General features: G+C 32.1%; 2 protein-coding genes across 2 annotated transcripts in view; both read right to left on the bottom strand.

Annotated features, from left to right (window-relative positions):
- Window positions 1–124: 124 nt before the first annotated feature.
- On the bottom strand, window positions 125–2967 carry LOC130453336 (methylthioribulose-1-phosphate dehydratase). Its single transcript, XM_056793017.1, has 4 exons — window positions 2745–2967; window positions 1558–1885; window positions 453–579; window positions 125–388 (listed from the first exon to the last, which is right to left on the bottom strand). Exons 1-4 carry the CDS (start codon window positions 2842–2844, stop codon window positions 227–229), a joined length of 717 nt encoding a protein of 238 aa, XP_056648995.1. The 5' UTR covers window positions 2845–2967; the 3' UTR covers window positions 125–226.
- A 3095-nt stretch (window positions 2968–6062) lies between these two features.
- The window catches only part of LOC130453330 (cardioacceleratory peptide receptor-like), a 91709-nt gene continuing 72576 nt past the window's right edge, over window positions 6063–25195 (bottom strand). Inside the window, exons 5-9 of the mRNA XM_056793005.1 lie at window positions 24185–24280; window positions 19745–19939; window positions 18580–18669; window positions 11965–12145; window positions 6063–6294 (exon numbers count right to left, since the gene is read on the bottom strand). Coding sequence (XP_056648983.1) covers window positions 6132–6294; window positions 11965–12145; window positions 18580–18669; window positions 19745–19939; window positions 24185–24280 — 725 coding nt within the window. The 3' untranslated portion in view covers window positions 6063–6131. The remainder of the gene's footprint in view (window positions 6295–11964; window positions 12146–18579; window positions 18670–19744; window positions 19940–24184; window positions 24281–25195) is intronic.

Genomic DNA, 25195 nt, shown 5'->3' with positions numbered 1-25195 from the left:
CCTTGCCACGTGCCCAATAAGAAACCACTCCTTATATATGTATTTATATATATACATACATATATAAATAATATAAAATATAATTCAAAATATATGAATATGCTAATAATAAAATTTACTAATATTTTTGCTTTTTTAAAAAACTTTTTATTTTCCATTTAACTGAGTTTAAATAATTTTGGTTTCATCCATCGTTGCCCCAAAAGTATCTCAAATATATCGCATTTCAAATTTTATGTTGATTTTTTTGATATTTCAATTCAAACTGATCGGGTGTTAAACTGGGGTCGAGTCCTAATTGTTTCATCTTAACTACAACATCAAAAAGATAATCATAACATTCCGTCATTGTTTTTGCCTGTTGCCAAGTATCTCCCCAAACGTATACCTGGAAATTGAAGTTCACAATAAACACTTAAATATTTCAATATACTTGATACACATTTTCTCACCCCGTGTCTACGGACTAGTACAGCGCATGTAAATGGGTAATTCTTTATTGTCTCGGCTAACATATCTCGCAAGTCTTCTTCAAATGGTGTATTTTCAATTATTGGAACTATAAGCTCTTCATCGTACCTATACAAATATTCGCTAAATATTTATGGGGCGATGACCAGTTTTGACAAGTTTTCAATAATTTCGATTGAAAAGCGTGGTTTATTAGTAATTTTTATAGTTTGGAAATGTATGTTAGCACTATTTTTACTGTAGAGGTCTATTTACAGAAAAAACTGCTAATTATATTATTAAATGTGAATATACAAGGCATCAACCAATATTTGGATATGGATATGTCCCTTATATTAGTTACTTTCCTATTCAAGTTCTTTGTTATTGCAATTGTTACTCCTTCCTTTGCTGTTTGGCCTTCCTTTCTGCCTGAGTAGTGTATATGGTATTTGTTCTGTACCTTCATTGTTCCTTTTCTGTTTCGCTGATTTTCAATACATTTATTTCTTTTCCTTCCCCTGGCAATACTAGCGCTTTTAAAAGAGGACATATCGCTGGCCCGTTCTTGATTTACTATTGAAAACATTGAGACATACACCCAAAGAAGATCCAAGAGGCTCCTGCCAAGCCAAATTGAATTTTACATATTCGTGGCAAAAAATTGCTACTCATTGTGTGTCACAAACACTTGACAATTTCTGAAAGACAGAGCTACTAAGAATGGCGCGGGTAACGTTAGAAATGTTAAACAATTGTGGACATCTTACATCTACCCTACATGCCAGGAGAGTCGTTTGTGAATTCACGAAGATTCATTTAAATCAACATGTGCGCAATGGTTCGTGACGACTACTCTATTTCTGCGTCTAATAATCACAAAGAAATAAATCTAAATTGGAAAAAGTTTTTAGTTAAATGTTAAACATTTATTTTAGAAATTCTCGGCGACTTATCAATTATTATATTTGGGGTGTATCTCCTGGTGCATAAAATTAATTATCAAAAAAACCATATCTATGGAATATTAGTGACATATATTAATACCTATCCACAGTTTAACATGATACACTCTGTTTATTGCTTATATAGTTAAAAGTATATTACCTAAAGTTAACTCCCGTTTTTTGGTTACGGATTCCTTTAATCATTTCCAGATGTGTGCATCTGAATTCTTTTCCAGGAAACAGAAGTGTGGCTAATACAGCAGCTTTCGAATGGGTATGAATAACTGCACCTGCTCCTCTCATCGTATATGCACACATGAATAGAGGTGTACATTGGCTTTTCTTCAATTTCTTTTCAGGCGGCGGTAATTCTAAATCTTTATTATCTATAGTTTGTACAAACATATCTTCCGGCTTTATTCTTTCTTTTTGTACAGCCGACGGAGCGATGTATATTTTTTCTTCGTACTTTATGCTTATCCCGCCACCTATAATATTTTGATATGTTATTTATTCTAGAAATAGAGGAATAATAAAAATTATAGATTAAAAAGTTCTACGTTATATATGGAGAAAAATAAATTTATGGAAAAAAGTAGAATAACCTAGAAAAGTCTTGGATTCATGTTTTGTTGGACAATAATTCCCAATTAAATAATCAATGTTCAACCATTTTGTAAAAGTTAATACATGTTTATTTTAACGCACTTAAAATCTTTGTTTAATGATGTCTATTAATGGATACATTTCTATTAATTGCTGGTAGTTAAATTTGGAGAATATACTGCAATGGTGGACCTGTGAATGGGTGCATTATTTCAATGTAATAGAACACCTTCGTGCATCATTCCCCGGCATTTTACACACCAGGTATGACAATTAAGGGATGAGATTGGCGCCTGTGGTAATACTGAACAACGAACCTGCCCTATTCATACATATTTTTTACAGTTATGTTCGAGATAATTTCAAAAAAGTATGAAAAGAGAGGTCTAAAAGGATAGTTATATTGAAAACAGAAAGCTTAGTTTCTAAACTAATAATATACTAATTTTTAAATATATATTTTTGAAGAACAATTTTCAATTCACATTTCTTCAATATCAAATGAAAATTTAGTATATAAGTTGTTACTTTGTCTACAATAGAAATGAATGATCATCACTTATATAGCTACATACATTTTAGATTTTGTAATTATTTCCTTTGCATCTTTGCTTCCCATAGAAATTAATGAAATTACTGTACCCCATTTTTTTGACCGTATATGTACTCACCAGGATAAGACCCATTATACTTGTTTTTCTTATTTTAATGAGAAAAGCCATCATTTTTATAGTCACTTACCAGTTCCTGTAACCCATCCTAGATCATAAAACTGACGGCATAATTCCGGAATCAAATTTTTTGGATGTTCTTCAGAATATTTGGGATTCTTGTAGGCCATATTTCGGAAATTTAATATAATATAAAGGATCTTAAACTATTAGAATATTTTAATTGTACATTAACTACAAATCTGTTTATGTTGACCTAAACCTATAACCTAACCTTTTATCTTACTTTTATCAGGTTATGTTTGACGAGTTAAATATAAACAAAAACCATAGGCGTAGTTAATAGTTATTTAATCGAGTTTGTATTATGTATTTTGGCCACAAAATTTTTAATTCAAATATTCACGGGCACCCTTTAACGTAGTAGCTTTTTTTACGTGAATTCTGATAACGAGAAGTAGCTTTTTTAAAAAGATTTTTTATTAGATTTATTTAAATTTCAAACGATTATAATAATTTATTGCTTGTACAATAATGAGTTGAGAACTGAATTTAGCCACAAGGAACATTGGTGATCTCACTAAGTTTCTAGAAATGCTTGGTGGGGTATGTGCCGTCAGCCTCTTTTTTTATGGAGACATATTTCGCGTTACAATTACAAATCATCATTTTACACAAATAACTCGAGGTCAAGTTGATTCTGTATTTTCACTTAGGTCTGTCAGAATAAATAGACAAAAATTGTGCTTATTGTGCATTATGCTATTTTTATTTTATTTATACCTTTTCGATAATTCTACTGATTATTGATTATAACCTTAATTATATATAACGCTCCACTATAGTTTTTCAATGTTAAGTAGCTCTGGGAATTGCAATACAAAGACCAAACATTGTCGGATGGTTTATACAAAGATGAGAAATCGAAGATGTAGATAATTAATTCATATTTGTCTACACGAAATTTGGTTGGTTTAAGTATCCAATGAGATATTCACGATTTAAGTTCACTCATCGTTCCTTATCAACAGCTAGTTGTTTTTTTTTTATTTATTAGTATTCACATTTTAAAATTATTTACAATCTTACAAGGTTTTCCAGAATATTGTGCCATATCAAAGTTACATTTTCTTAAATGGAACACCCTATATTATATTCCATATTTGGAATTAACTTGACTTTCCCATTACATTAATGTAGGTTTCTGATGTATTCTACGGGGCATTTAAAAAATTTCTAACCAATTTTCCTTGAACATCAACAAGTTCAATACCCTGTACAATTAAAGACAAATTTTAGAAAAAAAATCTGTTACTGCCAAAACATTCGAATAGTAGTAAAAATTCTGGAAAATTATTTATTTCGTATTTATTCATTGAATCTGATACAGGGTGAATGAAAATACTAATACATTATTTTTTCGTTTTTTTTTTTCAAATGAATCATCCTGTATTTTAAATGAGTATCGAAAAGTACTACCAACATTTTTCTTTTTTGTGAAGCATAGTTAAAATTATTAGTTCTCGAGATACTTTGATTTTTGTCTGTAAATAATGATTATGTACCTATATCTAATGATTTAATAATTAATTGTGAGTTCGCAATGACTTATTGGTCAAAAACCGAATGTTCTTGATTTTAAGCATCTTCTGTTGTGAAATTAGTTTTTTTCAACAATTTTTGAAAGGAAGATAAAAATGAACATTTCGATAATTGGTGGGAAGTCCTTGTACTAATGTAAGGAAAAATGTTTTATGTTTGATGTTTCGTTTCTGCTTTATTTTTTAATTGATTAGTTATCTATCTTTTAAATATGATTAAAAAAAACTATAAACATAGTTTTGAAATAAAAGAGACTCGCCGTTGTGGCTCACAATCTCTTATATACTGTGACCGGGACACAGCCGCACGCTCGCCGTAGTGTTTCAATTAGTATGATAATTTTGTTATAAATTCTAAGTGAATTAAATTTTTACGAAAAATTCTTTACCGAAGAAACATTACAAAACAAAACCAAATAATAAAGAACAAAACTAGTGGCAATCAAAGTATACAAAATTGCCCTTTACTTATTTTATGGTAATAACCAAAACAATGGACCAAAGATACTGCTGCCCTCATATTTTCATGGAATTTCAGGAAACTTTTAACCATGCCTGGTAGACTGGACTTTTTGTAAGCTCGTGTGCACTCGTCTCAAAATGTACTTCTGACATATTCAGTCATTCATTGCTATCTGAACCTGTTATCCATCCTAAGTGGTGTTCCACAAGACACTATATTAACTTCCCCACTCAATTTATTTATTTTTAAGCATCATATTCCAGTACCACGAAGTCCCTCATAAACCATGCAATTATATACCATCCCCGAAATTCACCCATTCAACAAGTTAACATTTACTGTATCTAACCCACTTACCTACTGAAAAAGTCAATCCTTTAATACTGCCAATACAATTTTCACTTCTAGTGAAGACATTCTAATTCCCAAGAAAAAAATTGCCTTATTCTCCCCTTCGGCTACTAGTATTGATCTACTAAACCTTCCCAGCAACTGATGATAATGTTATGTAATCGCCATACTGATTTTGTGTCGTTTTCTTGTAATCAGCCCAACTTATTGAACAGTTCAACCAACGACAAAAAATAATGTAGCCGAAGCTGCATCCTCTTCTCTCTCTCTTTCTGCGCAATTTTTGCAAAACGCTGGCATAAGAATGATTAAATATCACACTCAATAATAATGCAAATATCCATCCAAACATTGTAGAGAAAACAAATCCTGAATTATAATCACAAAAACGAATCCAAAACAAAAAAAAAAACATTAACAAGAATCACTTGATTCTAGATAATCTCCATTAATATCAATACACTTTTGCGTATGTTTGAAGCAATTGTCCTAGCATTTTTTCCATACCGGTTGAGGAACCTCCAAATAATGTGGTTTGAACATATCAACCGTTTCTTCAGGTGTAGAGAAACGTCGACTTTTATTTTTGATCTGCGGGAATCATTGGGTGCCAAACTAGAATTGTACGGCAGATGACCCATCAATTCGATGTTTTGACTTCCTACGTAGGTCTAAGGAACGGTGGCGACATATCTAGTTATTCGGAAAAAATAGGCGACAATTTGCTTCGAAGTATTTCGTGCGCTTACAACGTCGAATGTCATAGAAAAACATCGCACGAAAATGATCCCGATTTAATTCCATTTTTTGACCAAGCTGAATGCTCCAAGTATCTGTAAACAACTCAAATAGCACTTTTATGACAAAACGTTTACCATTAAAAATATTAAACTTTATGATGCAAAGTCAGATTTGATATTCACATCAGTACTGCCATATTTCAAAACTTCAGTGGCAACCTTCGTAAAACAAGTTTCATTTTCAAAACATATATTACACAACATTAATAGACATATAATTTTTCAAAATAGAATATTGATTTCTAGGCATTTATTAATACTGTATGAGTGCGAACATTCGTTCCATTTCTTTTTTTATGATTATTGGTTAAAAATTCTGATAAACTACTGCTTTGCGTAGTAATGGTAGAATCTCTAGGTTTGCGTTTCCTTTTCCTGCATATCCATTTACACGGCGGTAATATCCTAAAAATGAAGAATAAAAATTAATATTCCTATGTATAGATTTAGAATGTAGTTAAATGTAGAAATATACATAGAGTATGATTATTTGGATGAGAAACATTGAAATTTCGTTATTAGGGAATGTTTCATCAACACATCAAAGTATTAAATTTACTTTTGCCTCTAATGCGACAAACCATATCTCTGAATACGTCGTCTTTTAGTTTTTTAAAACGACAATATCCCTATCACTATAAGTGATAGCTTCTGAGATAATACCTCCAAAAATTTGGAAATAAGTACTAGAACACCCTAGTTGTTCTAAAAGTAAGTAAACAATTTCGAACGATTTCAAATTTTTAATAACAGAAACATAAGTAATAGGTACGTAGTTATCTAGAGGAACAGGTTTCTCAAATTCTGACCAATTTATTGTCGTTTCATGACTACACTTTTCCATGTTTTACTGATAAAAATACTATCCCTATGGACCTGTTGAAGACATCTTCATATTCAGTTATTTTGATAAGTATCCTAGGACATCAAATTGGACCTGTTTTTTATAAAGCTAATTCAACTGCTCAGGTTCATCTGCTGATGTAGCATAATGTAATAGAATCATTAATCCTTGATATCTAGATGCTGCTCTTTTAGACTATTATAGTATTTGGAGGAGGACTATTGTGGTAGATGGATGGGAGGACAGGATTTATTGGTATGGCCAACTCGATCATTGGACCCCATATCTTCACTTTTGTTTATGTGGAGGTAAGTTAAATCAAAGGCTTACGACAGTGAACCCGACAATACTGATAACACCAGCCTACTTGGTAAATGTTTTCACAGAAGAAGATATATTTCAACATTCGTCGCAGTAGTAGTCAGGAACACAATTTTTTTTTCATTTGTGGAACGGCAGACCACGTTCTCAAATTATTACATTCTAAATAACATCGGGTGAAAAATAGTTATTCTATCTCGTATATCAGAAAAAATTATTTCATGTTATCGGCGACTACAGCTCGAATTTATCTGAGTGGTGATTTGCAACTGGAAGATAGAATGACGCCAGAGAGCACTAGAGTGTCTTTAACTATATGAATCTAATAAGATCGTTGGCTGGTGCTAGAGATCCGGAACGAAGAGATGCCAGAACCTGAACTCCTCTTTACTAGTTTGGGATCTATTGATATTCAATTGTAATATGGTGACAAAGAAGTTGAATGTTGTGGTATTTAAATGAGAATATGAACAGTTTGAACATCGAGAAAGTGGAACAACGAAGTGTCCCTTATCTATATCGGTTGAAGATTAGTTGGAGCTCTTGAATCCAGTTTAGTGTTTATGTCTTGTATATGATAGGTTTTAAGAAGTCATACGGTGCTAACAGGGATTAAGTGGCTTCAAATAGGCATGCACCACTATTTTTGTATTTAAAACTGATGTGGTAAGAATGAATAAGAGGTGAAATATATGATGAAGATACCTACAGGAGTTTTATCTAATTTAGAAAGAGTTCTGTAGATCTTCAAGATTGTGGATGATTAGATCATTGATTTAATAAAGGCTTTGTTTTTGTTCATTGATGAATAACACAATCGTGTAGTATGATTCGATATTCCCTCTTTTAAGACAATTCTATATTACTCACTTCTAATAGCCGAGAACTATTTGTAAAGTTTCGTATATTGAAAAATTACGACATTAAACACAATCATGAAGACATCATTCAACGTTATTGCGGTTCCGAGGTCCTCACGCACGTTACATGACCCTAAATTAGTTGATGAAATGTGCATTAGGTAGTGTAATTGTTACTTATATCAAATACTAAATCCATATTTTCCAAGGACATATTGCCTCAGCTCAATTTCCATTTGAATTTTATTAGAGTATTAGGTCATTATCTAAATGAGATAACATCGCGTCCTTTATCTCAACGCGCATAAAAAAGTCGTTTCTACACAGTTTCATATCTATTATGTTAACAAAGCGTATTTTCACTATGGTCTATAATAAGTTTTGGGAAGAATGACATCAAATTAGACATTACTCTACGAAAGTAAATAATGCCGAGAGAGAAAGTATTTTTCTATTGTCCAGACAAAATATATGCGTCCATAAATTGAGGCAAACATTCATTTTATTTACTATTTTATAAAACAAAAATCTATAACAAAAGGTAATAATCTACCTAATTTTTATTGATGAAGTTATTCTTGACAATATTACTGTAACAGAATTTTTATATTGTTCCTTGATTGTTCAAGTGATTCAAAAATACAAATTTGGAAAAAAATATAAGATACCTGTTTTTTCTATATTAACATGCTTTGTTGGAGAGAAAATATAGAATTCAGATTATTAACATTCACATTTTATCCTTTTTTTCTGAATCATAACTAAGATTAACTCCTAATTGACTTAATATGCTTTTCGTTGAATAATATCATTGGCGGTATGTGGAATTGAAGTTCATTTTTTAATTCGTTTCATAGAAGTATGTTCTCACTGATATCCATGTTTTCGTCTTGGAAACTCAAACACATCATCCTTTATCATCAAAATCATCCTTTATCAATGGACATGTGAGTCCAAGTCCAAACCTCCGACTGACTTATGATAACAATGTTTTTAATATTTCACATTGTGAGATGTACCAAATAGCAACGCTCTTTGACATTGTCTTCGGGTCTCAAGCCCGAACGAGGGCTGTTAAACTGCTCTGATGAGACGTAATGACGTTGAAACTAATCAGTAGTTACAGCGTCTCCTCGCAATTGTGAACCATAGGGGATGTTAATATCGACTAAAGGGTCGATTGACATCCCGCTCTTCAGAGAAGTTGTGATTCAATATTCGTCGAGGTATTAGCCAGTAAAGTAGTTGTTTTCCCCTTTGAAGATCGGCGGAATACATTTTCAAAATATTGATTTTCGAAATTATTTCAGAAGTGAATATTAGAAATCCTTTACTGTGATACATATTCCACACATCACACACTATTGAAATCTATATTATTGGCGTCTACGGTAGATTTCTACCTGACCAATAGTTCGCAGTTGAAAGTGAGGATTGCACCACTTATCGTTCGCCGGAAAATGTTTAACTACATATATCAAATAGCGACGCTCTTTGACGTTGTTTTCTGTTCGGGTCTCAAGCCGGAAACTGCTGATGAGACGTAATGACGTTGAAACTAGTCAGTAGTTACAGCATCTCCTCGCAATTGTGAGCCATAGGGGCTATTATCGAATAAAGGGTCGATTGACATCACGATCTTCAAAGGAGTTGTGATTCAATATTCGTCGAGGCATTAATCAGGAGAGTCATTGTTTTCTCTTTCGAATTCATTTTCAAAATATTGAATTTCGAAAAGATTTCAATAGTAGAAATTCTGTATTTTCATACATTATCAAATATTAAATAGAATTCAATTAGAAAGTTATATCGGAACAGACTAATATAGTAAGTCAAATAATGTGTGGGACAAGATTTGTTCATCTATCGTACTAATGAGTTTTTTTATAATTATATGTATTTTTTCCTTTTTAAAAAGTTCATTTTCCGGTAGGATAACAAAATTCAAGTCGACAAGCGTGTGCTAGATTATACAAGAAGAAAATCTCGGCAAGTCAATCAACGTTAGAAGTTCGTAAAAGATAATAAGTTCAAGATTGCAAGTTTTGAAATGCTCTGTATTTGACACATATACTCGATTTAATATAGATGAAATCATAATGATTTTCAAACTCTTGCTCGTGTTTTTGATATTTTACTATACATTGTGCTGTTAAATCAACGTAACTAATATCTCGTCTTTTAGGTCTAAAAGTGCTTTTGAATAAATCAGGACAGAAACTTTACAATTGTGAAAAATTACAAGCAAATAAAACACTAGCGTGCAGTGTAAAAATATATTGAGTTCTGAAAAAGCCAAAAAACTACAAAACTACAATACTTCCATAATGTGTGGGCACCCAATACCCTTAACTAAGATGACAGTGTCCACCATAATTATAATCGGAAGGAAGGCGAGATAAAATTACTCACCAGGGCGCCAATGAACCAAAATTGTAAACATTGATTCGTTGAGGAAACATATCTGTGAGTGATTATAGTAATGGTGATTTACATACTTTTCATGAGTTGTCCTATTTATACGATTCACGTTTTCAACAGTTATATGCCGGTGTTGCTTGGCCCGTTGATGTCGCTATTTCTAAATGGTTTGCTGTGGTACACGGCTGATCAGTTTTAGAAAATATTTAAAAGTTTGTTATCTATACGTGAGGAAGTTATCCGTTTCCCGTCAAATTTTTCTACTTTGTCCGCTTCTAAAAGATTGTTTGTCTCTATTTTTATTTTTATTCTGTTACCGTCAGACTTCTATTTCACTCGGTAATGTTTTTTTTTATTCATGAGAATTTTATCTTGTCTCACACATGTTAAAAATAATATATATTTTTCCCCCAACATCCTTTACAGAAATGGCATTCTGTCTTAAAAATAGGAAAAGTAATCCAGTGACAAACATTTTTGAGTATTTCCAACAACAAGAAAAACAAATATTTTGAATAACTTTATTTTCAGAGTTGTTCATAAGACTCATCAACTGAACGAGACAAAATTTCAATCATCACTAACTTAGTCAGTAACATATACTATTTATCAAAAGTAATAATATTGATAAGAACAATTATTTTTTGAATATATTTTTGTGAAAATAACTGAAAATTAATTTTTATAGGATACTGAGTAACCTCCTCCTCTTAACTCCTTATATTAACTCGTGAATCAACAGTTTCAGGACACAATTTTGATTTAAATATTTAGGTACTCAACCACTTCAAATCCTTTTTACACTTAAAACTCTTATTTAAAATGGATGTTTTTGTGTTCTGATACTCTATTTTAATTGAAAAGCTCACTTCACCTTAAATGATAAACGTCATTACAAAATAAACAGTTATATAATACAATGAAGCTTTTCATGCAAGTTATGAACCCCTTTAAATTAGTATCAGAAACTCTTCATGTTAGGATAAGCAAATTATATTGAATGCTGTCTTTATTGATTCAGCAAAATCGAAATCTACTAAACATTAATTACAGTATGTAATTTTCGAGTCAACAATATTTTTATATAAATCAACCAAACCAAAATTACTCGCTCTAACTTTAGTCTTAGTTTTATCATATTGTTAATTGTGTATATTTTTGAAGTTCTTGTAAAAGTTATAGTTAACAAGAGTGTTTTCAAAAAAGTGAGTTTTTCGAGTGACAATTCTATTTTGCTCAACCCTCAAAAATACTATCAATTCAGATATTCTCGGTTTGTTGCAAATACATTCAGTTTCCAGATTAGAACATTTAGAATGGTTTTTCCCGCAGAGCGAATAGACGGTTCGACATGGGTTCAATAACGAAGCAAATTGAAACAGTGATTCTGTTTATACTCTGTGGTCAAAGCTATTATGTTTAATAATACATAATAATCAATACCATTTCCGAAAAAGACCAATCTCATTTACTAGTGTATTGAAATAAAAGTATGTTGGGAACATTCATTTTTCTTTGATGTTATTCTATATTATAAATCTAAATTATATATTTCTTTCAGCCGTTTGTGATGGATTTCTAAGGAAATAACTGTGTTTAACGATATTAATAACTTCTGTTGTTACTTACCATATACTTCGGCAAAAGTGCGTTGAAAATATATAGTAAATAATGGGATTTGCTGCAGAATTCAGCGGCGCTAAACTTTGTACGAATGTTGCTATCGCAATATTGGTTTGAGTCTGAGGTATCTGTTCGTATACTTGAAGAAGATCAAAAATCATGTAGGGACTCCAGCATAGAATAAAAACTAAAAAAAAAAAACATTTATATATTGTGATGGACGACAAAATTGAGCAATACGAATATATATACTGTACTCTATTTTAATATTGTTCAAAGATTTCATGTGCAATACATAAGTATTCGAAAGCTTGCAATTTACACTGTCATAAAACCTAATCTTCAAAAGATCTTGTGCTCGATTCGAGCTTCGTCGGTGTTAATGAGGGATCGCCGATCGGCTAAAAAAACAAATCTCTCATAGCATTACCTCATCCTGGAAATTGCTTCCGTTTGTTTACATTATTTTTCTTCAATCTCTATAATTTTCCGGATAAGCTACCAAGGCTAGTTTCATTTTTTTTAAGTGGAAGCTGTTTCAGGTGATATTTTTGTACTATTGCCTCAACTTTTCCCATCGCCCAGCTTCTTTCTGTAAAGATAGTCTCAAAAATAATCGTACCTCGACAAGGCTTGGATCGCTATCGCCGTAAGGTCTATTTATCCATTGGTTGATCTCAGGTATTAAATTGTAGGCCCAGCGTCCTTTTTGGGAGTGTTTTCATCTATTTTGCCACATATGCATCAGGGTTTCTTTGCGCGTTTCCGTTTTGTTGGTCCTCGTATCTCACGCCTCTTTCTTTGATTATGAGATTTATCGGAGCAATTCCAGCGATTATTTCTGCCGCATTTAGTAATATGGATCGTATGTCCTTGTTATTCTAATGGCAAGAAGTCTTTGTATTTTGTGCAGTTTTTTCTACCACTGATTTATTTTCTGTGATCGCGTGCTAGATCGGAACAGTGTATAACATTTGAGAATGCTCTACACTGGCTGGGATTTTCCTTTTTAAAGCTCTTAGTTTTTCAACATTCAGTATTAAGCACGAGAGAACTGAAACTGTTCTCTCCACTTAAACTACAGTCCGCCGAATATGCTCCCCAAAAGTTAACTTCTTGTAAATACAAACGCCGATGTATTTAATAACCGTATTTGGGTTGATTACAGGTCCTAGAATATTGACCTAAATGGGATCAATCTTCCTTCTTTTTCTTAAGAGACAGAAGCCAGAAGGTGACAGACTCAAGTTGTATACGAAACCAACTTGATTGTCAACATATTAACTTCGTGGCATCCTATGTCAAAAAAAAGATCAATGATTATTAGTTTGGATAGATCTATATCTATCTAACTATCAGTTCCTGAATTTAGATGCTTAGCTATTCAAAAAGCAAAAACTTAATTGAAAGAAAATAATTATCACGAAAAAATGATAAATAACATATTCATGAAAATGATAAACTAAAATAATAATACATTATCCAAATATTTCACCAAATTAAAATCTAAATCACCATAAAACTAAAGACGTAATTTATTTATCAAGTGCCTTGTACTAATTATGACGCTCTCACATAGGGCAAACGTCTCAGTATTTAGAAAATAGACTAGCAGGTCATTAATACGTCAAAAAAATAGAACTGCATTAACGAACCATGAAATATCAAAAAAACATAAATTCAATTATAAGAATTTAAAAATTAGGAACGAAAACTAATACACGAAAAAGAGAATTTTTAGAAATGGTTCACATTCATAAGAACGAAAAAGCTGTAAATAATAAAAAAGATCAAAATAATTTAGGTAAAATTTATAGCTCTATTTTGTAAATTCTAATAAAACTACTGAAAATTTAACTGACAACTGCTATATATTTGAGATGGGAAGAAAAAATTAATTTTCATTCTTATTTAGAGATTCATTATGAAGGTGATCTATTGATCAATATAAATATGCAAATTGACAGTGTTAATATCATTTTTGATAAAGACTTAAAGTCGAAACGTCAATTTTAATCTTCCTTCTAAATAATTATCAAAAAAAATTAATTTTGAAACAGAAGAGATAATATATACAAGTAGTTTTTTATTGGGAACGTGGCAAGGAAACACCAAAGTGAACTAACTTCAATATATTTTCCGAGCTTTCGAATACTTCTGTATTCATCGTCTGGGAAATAATTAATTAAGATTTCCGGTAATTTTAATATTATTAAAGCTTGTAAAAATTTTTGATCTCATGGAATTCAAAATTCAATATTCAAATTGATTTTGATAGAAATATTTCTATCAAAGTCAATTTGGAAGAAAATAGATTTTGAAATAGGTTTAGCGGACTGTATTTCTAGACTTCTCCCAACGTCTCACCGTTCTAGGCGACGTTGCCACAATATTAATTTTTACAAGTATTTGCTGATAAAACAAGAGATAATTTATATACAATAAATACAATTTATACAGCATCTATAACGTAAAGATACATTTTCTTGAGTAGATGGAATTTTAAATTTACAACACTTTTCTTTTACAAATTTTTCACTAATTTCACATGAAACTCACTTATTTTGTTATAAAGATTAATTCCAAATTTTAAATTAAACGTTGAGCCCGTATATTCTCTACTTTATTTTGTCCTATCAGCTTAAAATGAGCATCGTCATTCTTTTCCTCTAAAATGTATCCCGAATCGACTTATTCCTATAATAGTCTCTACAACGTAGTTATTGAAAAAATACGACACCTCTTTCTATTTTCGTTTGCTGCTTTTACTGTTCAAGCCGATTTAAAATCTCTTATTGATTGAAAGTGAACTTGAATCCTTTTTCTGCTACATGTATCTGTCAACGAAGAAGAATAAGACTTTCAAATACAATGCCAAGTTTATACGAAAAGTGTCAGGAAAGGAAGAGCTCCTGAAGATAAATGTAGTAGAAAAAGAAGTATTTAAAATATTGAAACTTTATATAAATCGCCTAAGATATGTGAATATAAATAATACAGTTCACCTTGTCTAATTTTATGTACAGTATACAGCACAATGTGGTGATGTATTGATTACTTTGGCAAAAAAGATGCGTTTCACAATCAGATGGTATTAGAGCATCATCAGAAATCATTATCAAGCAAGTGAAAAATATTAAAGAGAGTGCATTATTCCATACCCAACACGATAAATGTGAAACGTTAAAAGAAGTACAATCTTCCGTGATAAAGATTTTCGATGACGCGAAATAAAGACAAAACGTAAGCTGTTGCAGGAGCGGTATAACATTAGACAATATTAGGCAATATTTTTACGAGGATCGACCCAGTAACGAAGGGCTACGAAAGCAAGTGTCGAAGGGGCAGCCATTAGCTATAGTTCACACAGGATAGAAAAATGGATCCATGCCAAACACCTTGATTATATTTGAATCAAAACGTGAAGCGAGTGATTTTCTCACTCAGCAAATTTGCCAATGTATAGTTTTCTGCTTATTGATAATGCGAAGTCTGAGAAATCTCTTACATCCTCATCTCGCAGAGTAAAAGTTAAATAGTGATTACGTTTTATAAATATTTCAGTCTCACTTAATATGCTAAAAAAGAATGCTTATGATATTATTTGAGTGTCTTTCAATCGATACGTTGAAATAAAAACACGTTTTTGAACCTTAAAAACATCGAATTGATGGTTCATCTGCCATACAGTCCTTGTTTAGCACCTAATGATTCCTTACTCCCGCAGATCAAAAATAAATTGCGAGGTCAACGTTTGTCTGCAACCCAGGAGGTGGTTGATGAGATCAAATCACACATTTCATAATCACACATGCTCCCACAATTGGTTCAAACCAATGATAAAGTGTATTGATCTTAATGGAGAAGATTTTGAAAAACAATAAAGCCATATCCAATTATAAATATCTGTTTTTATTTGCTTAGCAACTAGAAGTGGCAACCCTCGTATATATCAGTTTTTGCTTCCGGAGGCAACAATTTAAAGTTTGTCTTTTCCTATTTGCAGTGATATTCCTTATACCCACTAGTCAGTTTTTCTAATAAGTTGTTAACTTTGGTTCTGATATGGAGTGATTAATTGCAGAGATAGTTGACCGAGAATAACAGAAAAAGGAACAAAGAAGACTCGTGGAAAGAAAACTGAAGCATTGATATCACTGATTAGGCAGCGGAACAATATATAATATTATTTATTAGGGTTGTTTACGAGTTTTCGAACTCAACCTGAAGATTTCAGCACTTATCATATCATGAGATATTCTCGTTTAAATTTCATCCATTTTGAAAGCTTCATTTCTAGTTCACAGTCGTATAAGTGAGTCGTTGTGAGAATTTTTTTGGAAAATGAAAGAATTTTTTTGTAAATTAAAAGAATTGAATATTATTGTCTGCAAGGCAATATTCTGAGCAAATGAAACCGGAGTTGGATACTGTGTACGACGTCTTCACACTTTCATTTACAACCAAAAAATTTTGGACAATTGCATTCAATTTTAACGGTATCATCTTAACTGTCGATAATCAGCGACAAAGTTCACCAAAAGGTACTGGACCACCGGCTGGTTAAGGTTAAAGAGGTATATCGACTACTATCAAAATAACTCATATACTGACTGAAACATTCGTAAGCTATCCGCGCGTTGGTTGTCGCGTTTGATCAATTTGGATCAAAATGAACATTTCCCTGGTCTTATTGACGGTTTGAGTAAATTGATTTTTCACATCTCTTGTCGAACGAAAAAATTGCCAAGGCAGTGGATAGCAAAGTGTGAACCTGCACTGCTTATAGGGAAAGACAGTTTTATCGGCTGGAAACAGGGGACATTTTTGTGAGATGACATTTTCCACATCGAATTTCTTCAAAAAGAATGTCCAGAGAGTATAACGTATTATTGCTTGATGAGGTAAAAGATGACTGCACCTTCTCACACTTCGGTGATCGCCATAGATAGATCGAATTTCTCGAATTTCACTTCGAATTGGTTGACCAGCCACCGTTTCTACCAGATCTGGCTCAAAGCGACTTTTCCTTGTTTCCCATCACACTATAATGTTATTGCATATGTAAAAATTTTGAGAAAAAATACAGAAACTATTGCTTGGAAGGATTAAAAAGATCAGCATCGTTGTCTAAAGTGTGAAAAACAGAAATAATTATGAAAAAACGTCTTGTTAGGTCAGAAAGTTTCTAGACATTCCTTTTTCGTCATGTTAGAAAACAAATTAGTTCTTAATTATTCATTCAATTATTTTCCGTTGGAGTCAAGTGTGCTGGTTATTCTACCAGGCAGGACATTCCTTCAATTATTGTTTGTCTTTTATATTTTTAGTATTGATATTGAAAATTTTTTTGGCTCACATTTACAATAGCGATGAATTCAAAGTTCTATCCTAGATTGAAAAAGTAGTAGCTCTTTATTAACAACAATGTTTTGGTTTTCTTTTCCTTTGTTTTTCTTTTTGCCTTTTCTTCTATTCTCTTTCTTAGTTTCTTTAGACGTTATAGGTAAAGATTACGTGTTGAAGTCGAGAATATTTTATTAAACTTTTTCAATTTACCGTGAGTTTGAGTAAAAATTTAGATCTTATCTTATTGAAAATAGCTCTAAAATTGAGAAACAATTATCCAGTCTGAATTTGCGAGAAAAAAAAATAATTCATATACAAACTTCAGAAAAGGATGTCTTGGTCCACAGCACGCTCTTGCGTCTCAAAGGGACTGAACTAAAATCATTACCATGGAAGAAATACTTCACAGTTAAAAAATAATACGTTGGGAACATATGGTAAAAAATAATGAATGTTGAACCAAAGAGCTTGATTACTTTTTATTCCTCATGGTTCTATTTCATAGTGGAGAGTGAATGTATCAGAGAAATTTTGTCCAAAGAGCTCCGCTTTTTGTTACTTTGACTCTGCGGCAGGCAAAAATTTTTAACCCGTGGTGTAAATACTAAACTGATATGTTTCATCAGTAACTTGCGGTTAATTATCATTTCGCCCTATCGAAAATGTGTGCCCGACTAATCACTTTGGGCCCCCTTATTTCATAAATTTAAATAGATTATTTCATCTCACACTACATTTACAATCTTATGTTCGACAAAAGAGTCATATAAAAAATTCTTTGGCATAATGTACTATAGTTTTGATAAACTAGATTCACTTTACGGTGTTCTGTTTACAATTGCAAATAACTGGTTGCTTAATTACAAAGAGTATGAATTTGGAAGTTAAAACATCGTAGATCCAATCACAAAGCTGGTGGATAATCTTGACAAACTGACACAGTTTGTAATTATGCAGAAAGTTTCGTATGTTTAACTGAATCTTTTAAATTGCTATATAAACAATCTAAGCGTTCAAATACAAGTTGTGAAATGAAATTTAAACTCAGTTCGAACTATTATAAAGTTAATTTAAATAAATTGTTGATATAAAAATTTATATATTGAACTAATAACAGGAGTTAAGCCAATGCAAATACTACTTCCTATTGGGTTGCAAAGGCGCATGACTTTTAATTCATTTTCGTTCGATAGGTGCATTCGTATTTTGGTAAAATAAACTTTGGAAATAGATCTATAATTCACAAAAATTTAGATAAATGTATTGATTTACCTGATACTATCACAAAAGTAATTTTAATAGTCTTGATTTTTGCCTTCGGTATAATTCCTCTTGAACTGGCTCTCCGCAAGTTGTCCGAACCTTAAAGGTAAATTTATACTATATTTCTATCAATAATCAATAATCAATAAAAATAACTATTTAAAGTAGTGAATTCAAAGAATGCAGATTTCCTAGTCTTTTCAATTTTAATTAATAAATAAACATGAAAGCAAATTTTTTAAAATATTCACAAATAATAAAAATGAATTTCCATCCTAATGGTTTCATATTAACTATAAATAGTCCAATGATAAGTTTTTGTTGATAGATCGAATTTTGATTTTGATTGAAAGTTTTTGAAAAAGGTAAAAAGTAAAAATATTGACGTTTCGACCTATTTTGGTCTTCATCATTTCGGTCTTAACATTAACGACTTGCTTTACATTAATAAACAGGTCACCTGCAATATGAATATTAAAATATGATTACTGCTGTGAATAATTTTTCTTTAGTTACACGAGCCCTCTTATAAAACTTTTGAGCAGTGTCTACGGTGAGGAAATTATATCTATAGATGGCAAATGAGAAATCATAAGTCTGATAAAGACAGAAAGGAGTACCACACTCATTCTGTATAATATATATTCAGCAGGATCTACCCCACAAATGATAGTTTTGTATTAGTGCTTGTGTAAGTTACTCAATAAACGCGAAATGAGGTATCACTGGATATCTTTTCTCTATGACCTTTATCACAAGTCATGCCAAATTCTTATTGTCCTGAAAAAGACCAATGTAGTGAAAAATAGCTTAATTGCAAGAGCTCATACATTGAAATATGTATAAGCTCACGCTAGAAACTGACATGTTTGTACTGAGTTTCGAGTGACTATTTTTCTTGTTTCCAAACCTGAAGAAATAGTTCAATGAAAAGAGATTTGACTACACGTTAATGAATTATCTCTTGAACAAATACTTGCTTTAATTATCTCAAAGAAATTTTTTTTAATAGGAATGAAGTTAGAATTTCTGGAATCATTTATCATATTTATGCTGAACACACTATTTACCACTACAACACTAACAATTACACTAGGAAACTGTGTTCATATCCGGATTTCCTTCTGTGCTCATACCCTTTCTTAACGAAAATAAAATATGTTGAAAAAGTTACCTGATTTTTCTCCACTTGTCTTATTCTTATAGTTATGGAAAGTAGTAGTACTCTTAGTCCAAATTGTGACTATGATAATCGCATAACAAGTTGAGATGATGATAGCTGGTATACAAAATAGACTTATAGAAACCAAAGTCATATAAAGTTTCCACATCCATTGTGCCGAGAACTCTAGCCAACATTGAGTTTGTCCTAAAAAATTCACACAAATTTTATGTTTTACACCAACAAATCATAACAATAGTCAAAAAGAATCTCATGGATAGCAGGACTAGACTATACTAGAGTCCTAAATTGGATATTAGAAACAGCCAAATATCATTATGGGTATTTATGGTCAACTCAGTAAAAGGTTTTTATATATGCCTATTCGATTACGGCGTAGGGGGAATAGACTTATCAGGGAGGCCCCTTTTCTTTCGTTCCTAAGATCGCGTTCATCGAATGTATGCTTCACATTCTCACTTATTAGAATATTTTTGCGATACCATAAACTGAAATTTGTGTCGTTCTCTTTCAAATGTACAAGTAATCAGATTAGTTGCTTATATTTGGTAAAGTTGAAGTAGGTCCGTCAGACACCCTTACTGCGAGGTTGTAAGTGACGCGGAGCTACGTAACTGCGGCTACTCATAGGTAGATGGAGCTAAATTTTCATACACACCATAGCCCAGCTCTATGCGCAATATAATACTCTATATTTGTATGGACAGTGACACTGCAAAGCACCCCTCAAAATCAAAGCTGATTTTGAAAGACCATGAGGAGCACAATAAGATTACAAGCGATGGTGGAACTGATTCATCCGTTGACAGGGCTTGGACCTGCATCAGGAATCGCGAATTGAGGAATACCTAAGTTGTGGATGGGCATGGCGCCAGCCTGATGGATGCAAACAAGCCAAAACCTTTATGGCACGAAAAAACACCAATTTAACTGTATTGAAGTAAAGAAATAAAACAAAAAAGCAGCTGTCAGCTATTTCTGAAGATGGCAAAATTCGACGTAACAATTTACCCAGTTACCTAGATTTTTTTATATACTTGAGAGAACAACAAGGATGAAAGTTTTAATCTAGAGTACCCTGCAGAGTAAACCGCTAATAAGCGTTGACGAATATTTAGATGTCCGACATTCTCTGAACATTGCAAGATCTTATTTTTGAGAGAAATTGCAGCATTTTATTTGGTACGGTTCATTGTACTCATCTGCCTCTGGTTATACCGTTACCGTTAAGGATTTTTATTTTCTCCAAAAAAAAAAAAGACGAGGACTAACGTGAACCAGTGGGAATTGTCAATTTACTTTTTTAAAACAGGAATTTCATTATTCAGAAATCAATTAAAAATTATGCCTTCCTACTTTTTTGAACTTTGATTAGCAGAAGAGGATAGAAACATTACTTTCTGATTTCTTGAAAATAATAGAAAGATTTTCCAATTCTTCTTTTTGAAATTAGTCCTTTTAGTTATTTTGTCAGTTAATCAGCCAAAATAGCGATTCATGCAGCTGCTTATTTTGAGTCGTTTGCGAATATTTTCTCCACGACAGATTTCATCGTCATGATTTCCAAAATTCCAGATTTTCATATTGACATTTCAACAATAGATTATACGTATCTTACGAATGTGGCTAGGACAATCAAGTACTCACCGCAATGGTTCCAGTGAAAACAAATGAAAAGCTTCATAAGAAGAAGATGTCAAGACCTGAAACTGTCTATGGACAAACAGAAAATTGCATCACAAAATTTAATTTACTAGCATATCTCTAGACCTGTGATCAAAACACACGGATGGCTCCAAAGGATTAGACAGAACAGGAATAGGAGCGTACAAGACCTGAACCAAACACTGTGAAAGTTTGGTCAATATATTATCAGATCCAGAAAGAAGCGAAAATATCAGACGATTATGTGACTCAGGTAACATCAACAAATGCGTATAATAGCGTAAGAACCAATGGAACCAATATATAAGTCGATCAACAGATGATAGACTGGTGAAAATATGAAGGAATAAATTGCAACACGAAGTAAAGGTCAACTACAGAAAGAGGTGGAGTGACAATCTAGAGCTAGTATGAGGAAATATATCGAAGAAGAAACAGGCATTAGACCTATTATGGAAGGAAGAAGAAGAAGGAGACAGTTTTTATGTACTGATTATAACAGTCAAACTATGGGCAGTTGTGAAAGAAATCCTAAAGTTTCGAACGAGTATAAAAGAATGTACCCCAACAAAGCTCAAACGGAATCGGGTGATAGGGTCGATATTACATTTTTTGTTACAATATTACCACGATTTTGCACTATTGGAGCTAATATTTGGCCAAAAACAGTAAGGTAGACCTAGAATCAAGAAGATAGACCTAGAATCAAACGGTAGACCCTATTCATAACGCTAACTATCAAGAAGTAAAATTCACTAAGTTAGACAATAAACGCGTTGGCGAATTTCTTGCAGCATCTAAAAAAACGTATAGATGGTAACGATAAAAATTGTTCTTACAATCCGGTGACGTAGGGGTACTAAGGAACGAAAATACAGCAAAGTCGGATCTAGGTATACAGGTCCATTCAAAGTGTTGACGGTGTAAATTGTATTCTTCAAAACGAAAGTGATAAACCAGTTAAAATGCATGAAAATAGACTAATTCCATGGCATTATTATTGAAAGCGCTCTGTATAGTAATGAGGATTATAAAGAGAATTTCTCTCAATACCTATGATTACTTATATTGTTTTTAGTCTTAATATAAGAATATATTTCACTACTGGCCATATAGTCAAGAGAACACTAAAAACGGATGTAAATAAAGAAAAAATCAGTCACTATACACAAAGACACAATAATCTACAGAGGGTGAGACAGGATGATACTCCTGGGAAACTATGACTAATGAAGATATATTGAACGTATCGGCCTAAGTAAGAACAATTTACGAATATTAACAGGGGTCTTGTCGAGGCATTATCGCTAGTTTTAACAGAAAATTCAAATGTACAGATTATGCCACATAGAGAAAAAACCTCTATCCACATTCTCTTGAACTATATGAGTGTTCTATAGCATCATACCTGAGATCATATGAAATCAAAAATGAAGATTTGTAGCAGTTAGAGCCATCCCACATCCTAAACACTGAGCACCCCCCAGTGGCACAGCAATAGAATGGGACACAACTTATTTTTTCAAACACACAAAAATTAAGAATATAAAAAGAAATAGAAGTAACAGACATACTTTGGATAATGGTAGTAATAAAGGAGGGACCGGATAGACCCGAAATGTGACGAGAAACATCACCTGAAGACCAATTCATTAGTAATACGGCGCAACCACACAGAAATTGTTGGATCTGCTATAAAAACTCACAACTGGAAATAATGAAATGAAGTTTCCTTTGCTAAATTAAAACAATTGGTTATTTAGAAAGAATTCGGAAAGGCAAACGCAGTTATACGACGAGACACGTCAAATGTCACTACTATATCAGAGTTCACATGTAATAAGTTTTCTGAATTACGATTCCCATTTAATGTTTGAAAGTTTGTGTAATAGTTTAAGTATGACATATACCTATTGTCAAAGCATAACATATAATATCTGATTGAATGCCTGACAGCTTGTGTCATAGTTTAATTGTGACATATAACATATCTGTTATCAAAGCTGATTCATTGTCTGACAGTTTGTGTTATCAGGCAAACTAAGAAAACAGCTGATATATCAAAATGACGGGCGTGAGGTAAGCAATCGATTTTCTCTCATGTACCGGTGTTAATTTCTCTTGATTTTTGTTGAGTTGTTTTGTATTGTTATTTTGTATAATTATATTGAGAGGACTTCATAGATAGTTTTTAAATATGTTTCATTGAAACTAATGAAGCTCAAACTAAGTATTTTTGCAGTTTTTTGTTAGTCAGTCTACAGTCAGTCGATCGATTCATAAAATTTAAAACAACTAGTTTAAACAGAATGTTTCCACAAGTTTGCAATATACTTGCTTTTCAGAATATATTTAATGCTTACTCTCACCAAAAACAACACTCCAAAAAATCCAGCAGTCACGTTGCCGGGTGGAAATTTCGCACTTCTCTTAGTAGTAATTTTTAAGAAGTGCAATTGCAATAAAACTGTGAATAATCAGGTCTAAGCTCCACCTAATAACTTCACAAACAACGTAGATAAAAGCACTTATTTACCCTACGGCGACCATTTTTGAATGAGCTTCAAATGATTTTGACAAAGCTTTTAATATGATAATTCACATGTTAGAGTGACATGTGACGGCTGATTAAATGTCTGATATTGAAATTTGACAACTAACAAGCGTCACTACTTTCACCAATAAGATTTGCGGATAAATGTGACTTTGACAAACATTTTCTCTGTAAATTGTGGAATATATTAATGAAATTAAAGAAATAATTACCTTGAATCGATTTCTCTTCATATAATATTAATATTGGTATCGCGAATAAAACACTAACTAACCAAGCAGCTATTATCAAACATTTCGCTCTTCTCCCTAAAAAAATATTTTACGTTAAAACAGATGAATTCCGTATATCTATAGTTTTTCGTGAGTAATAGTAGTGAACTTGTTCATGATGACTTTTGAAAAAGTTAAGAAAAGTAATCATCGAAATTGTTATGTTATATATTGGTCTAAATGACACACTAGTTATACTTTACTTAGTTAACAAAAAAATACTAATCATGAATAGAATAAAACAGGCAGTGTCGGTTATGAGTGTTATGACAAACTAATTATTGTTCTCCTTTGGTTGAATAATAACATAATTGTAATAGGCTATACAGCTATAAACTTTATTTGTCCCTCTTCTTAAAATTTAATTGTTCCTCAAAATCTACTTGTTTTTATGAGAATATAAATACGAATGTTTTCAGAGTTGCCAGCATGTTCAACTTCATCTTTTACTCTCGGATCTCACCAGATAAGTATTGGTGAACTAAACCTTTGAAATCCCTTCTTTCTTTCAAATGAATCAAAATTATTTTTGCGTAAGACACGAAAATTTAATTCTTGCTTCCAAATGACGTCGTTTGGAGCATCCAAAGTTTGTTATTTGTCATCTGATGGTCGTAATTTTGAGACAACATTCAAAATTCAAGGCCAGGTATATCATAAAATTGGATCATTCATGTCAATGCCAAATGAAGATCCAAAATTTCTTCAGATCTATTTTATGGGCAATTGTGAGAACGTGTAACAACTCGATGCAAATATAATTTCATTGAACAAGCAGAAGAGAGAGAAATTGTATTGTCATTAGAATTATTTCAAATTAAATCACTCAGCCACAGCAACGCGTGGCTGGGTCTGCTAGTTAAGTTATAAATTGAGAGTGTGTGAGTTACATTTCGCTAAATAAAATATGTAATATATAAAAGTGTTAGAAAACTAGATCGAGTGGGTTTT

This window comes from Diorhabda sublineata, chromosome 1, assembly GCF_026230105.1.
Source record: "Diorhabda sublineata isolate icDioSubl1.1 chromosome 1, icDioSubl1.1, whole genome shotgun sequence".
In the NCBI taxonomy this organism is placed as follows: domain Eukaryota; kingdom Metazoa; phylum Arthropoda; class Insecta; order Coleoptera; family Chrysomelidae; genus Diorhabda; species Diorhabda sublineata.
Note: the sequence above shows the minus strand (reverse complement) of the source record. Positions and strands in the feature narration are given on the sequence as shown.

Excerpts from the sequence above, each read along its gene's own strand:
- LOC130453336 (XM_056793017.1), bottom strand. The coding sequence starts at position 2,844 with ATGGCCTACAAGAATCCCAAATATTCTGAAGAACATCCAAAAAATTTG. Across the intron at positions 1,886-2,744 it reads AGGATGGGTTACAGGAACTG|GTGGCGGGATAAGCATAAAG; the intron begins GTAAGTGACTAT and ends AAAATATTATAG. Across the intron at positions 580-1,557 it reads AAAACGGGAGTTAACTTTAG|GTACGATGAAGAGCTTATAG; the intron begins GTAATATACTTT and ends ATATTTGTATAG.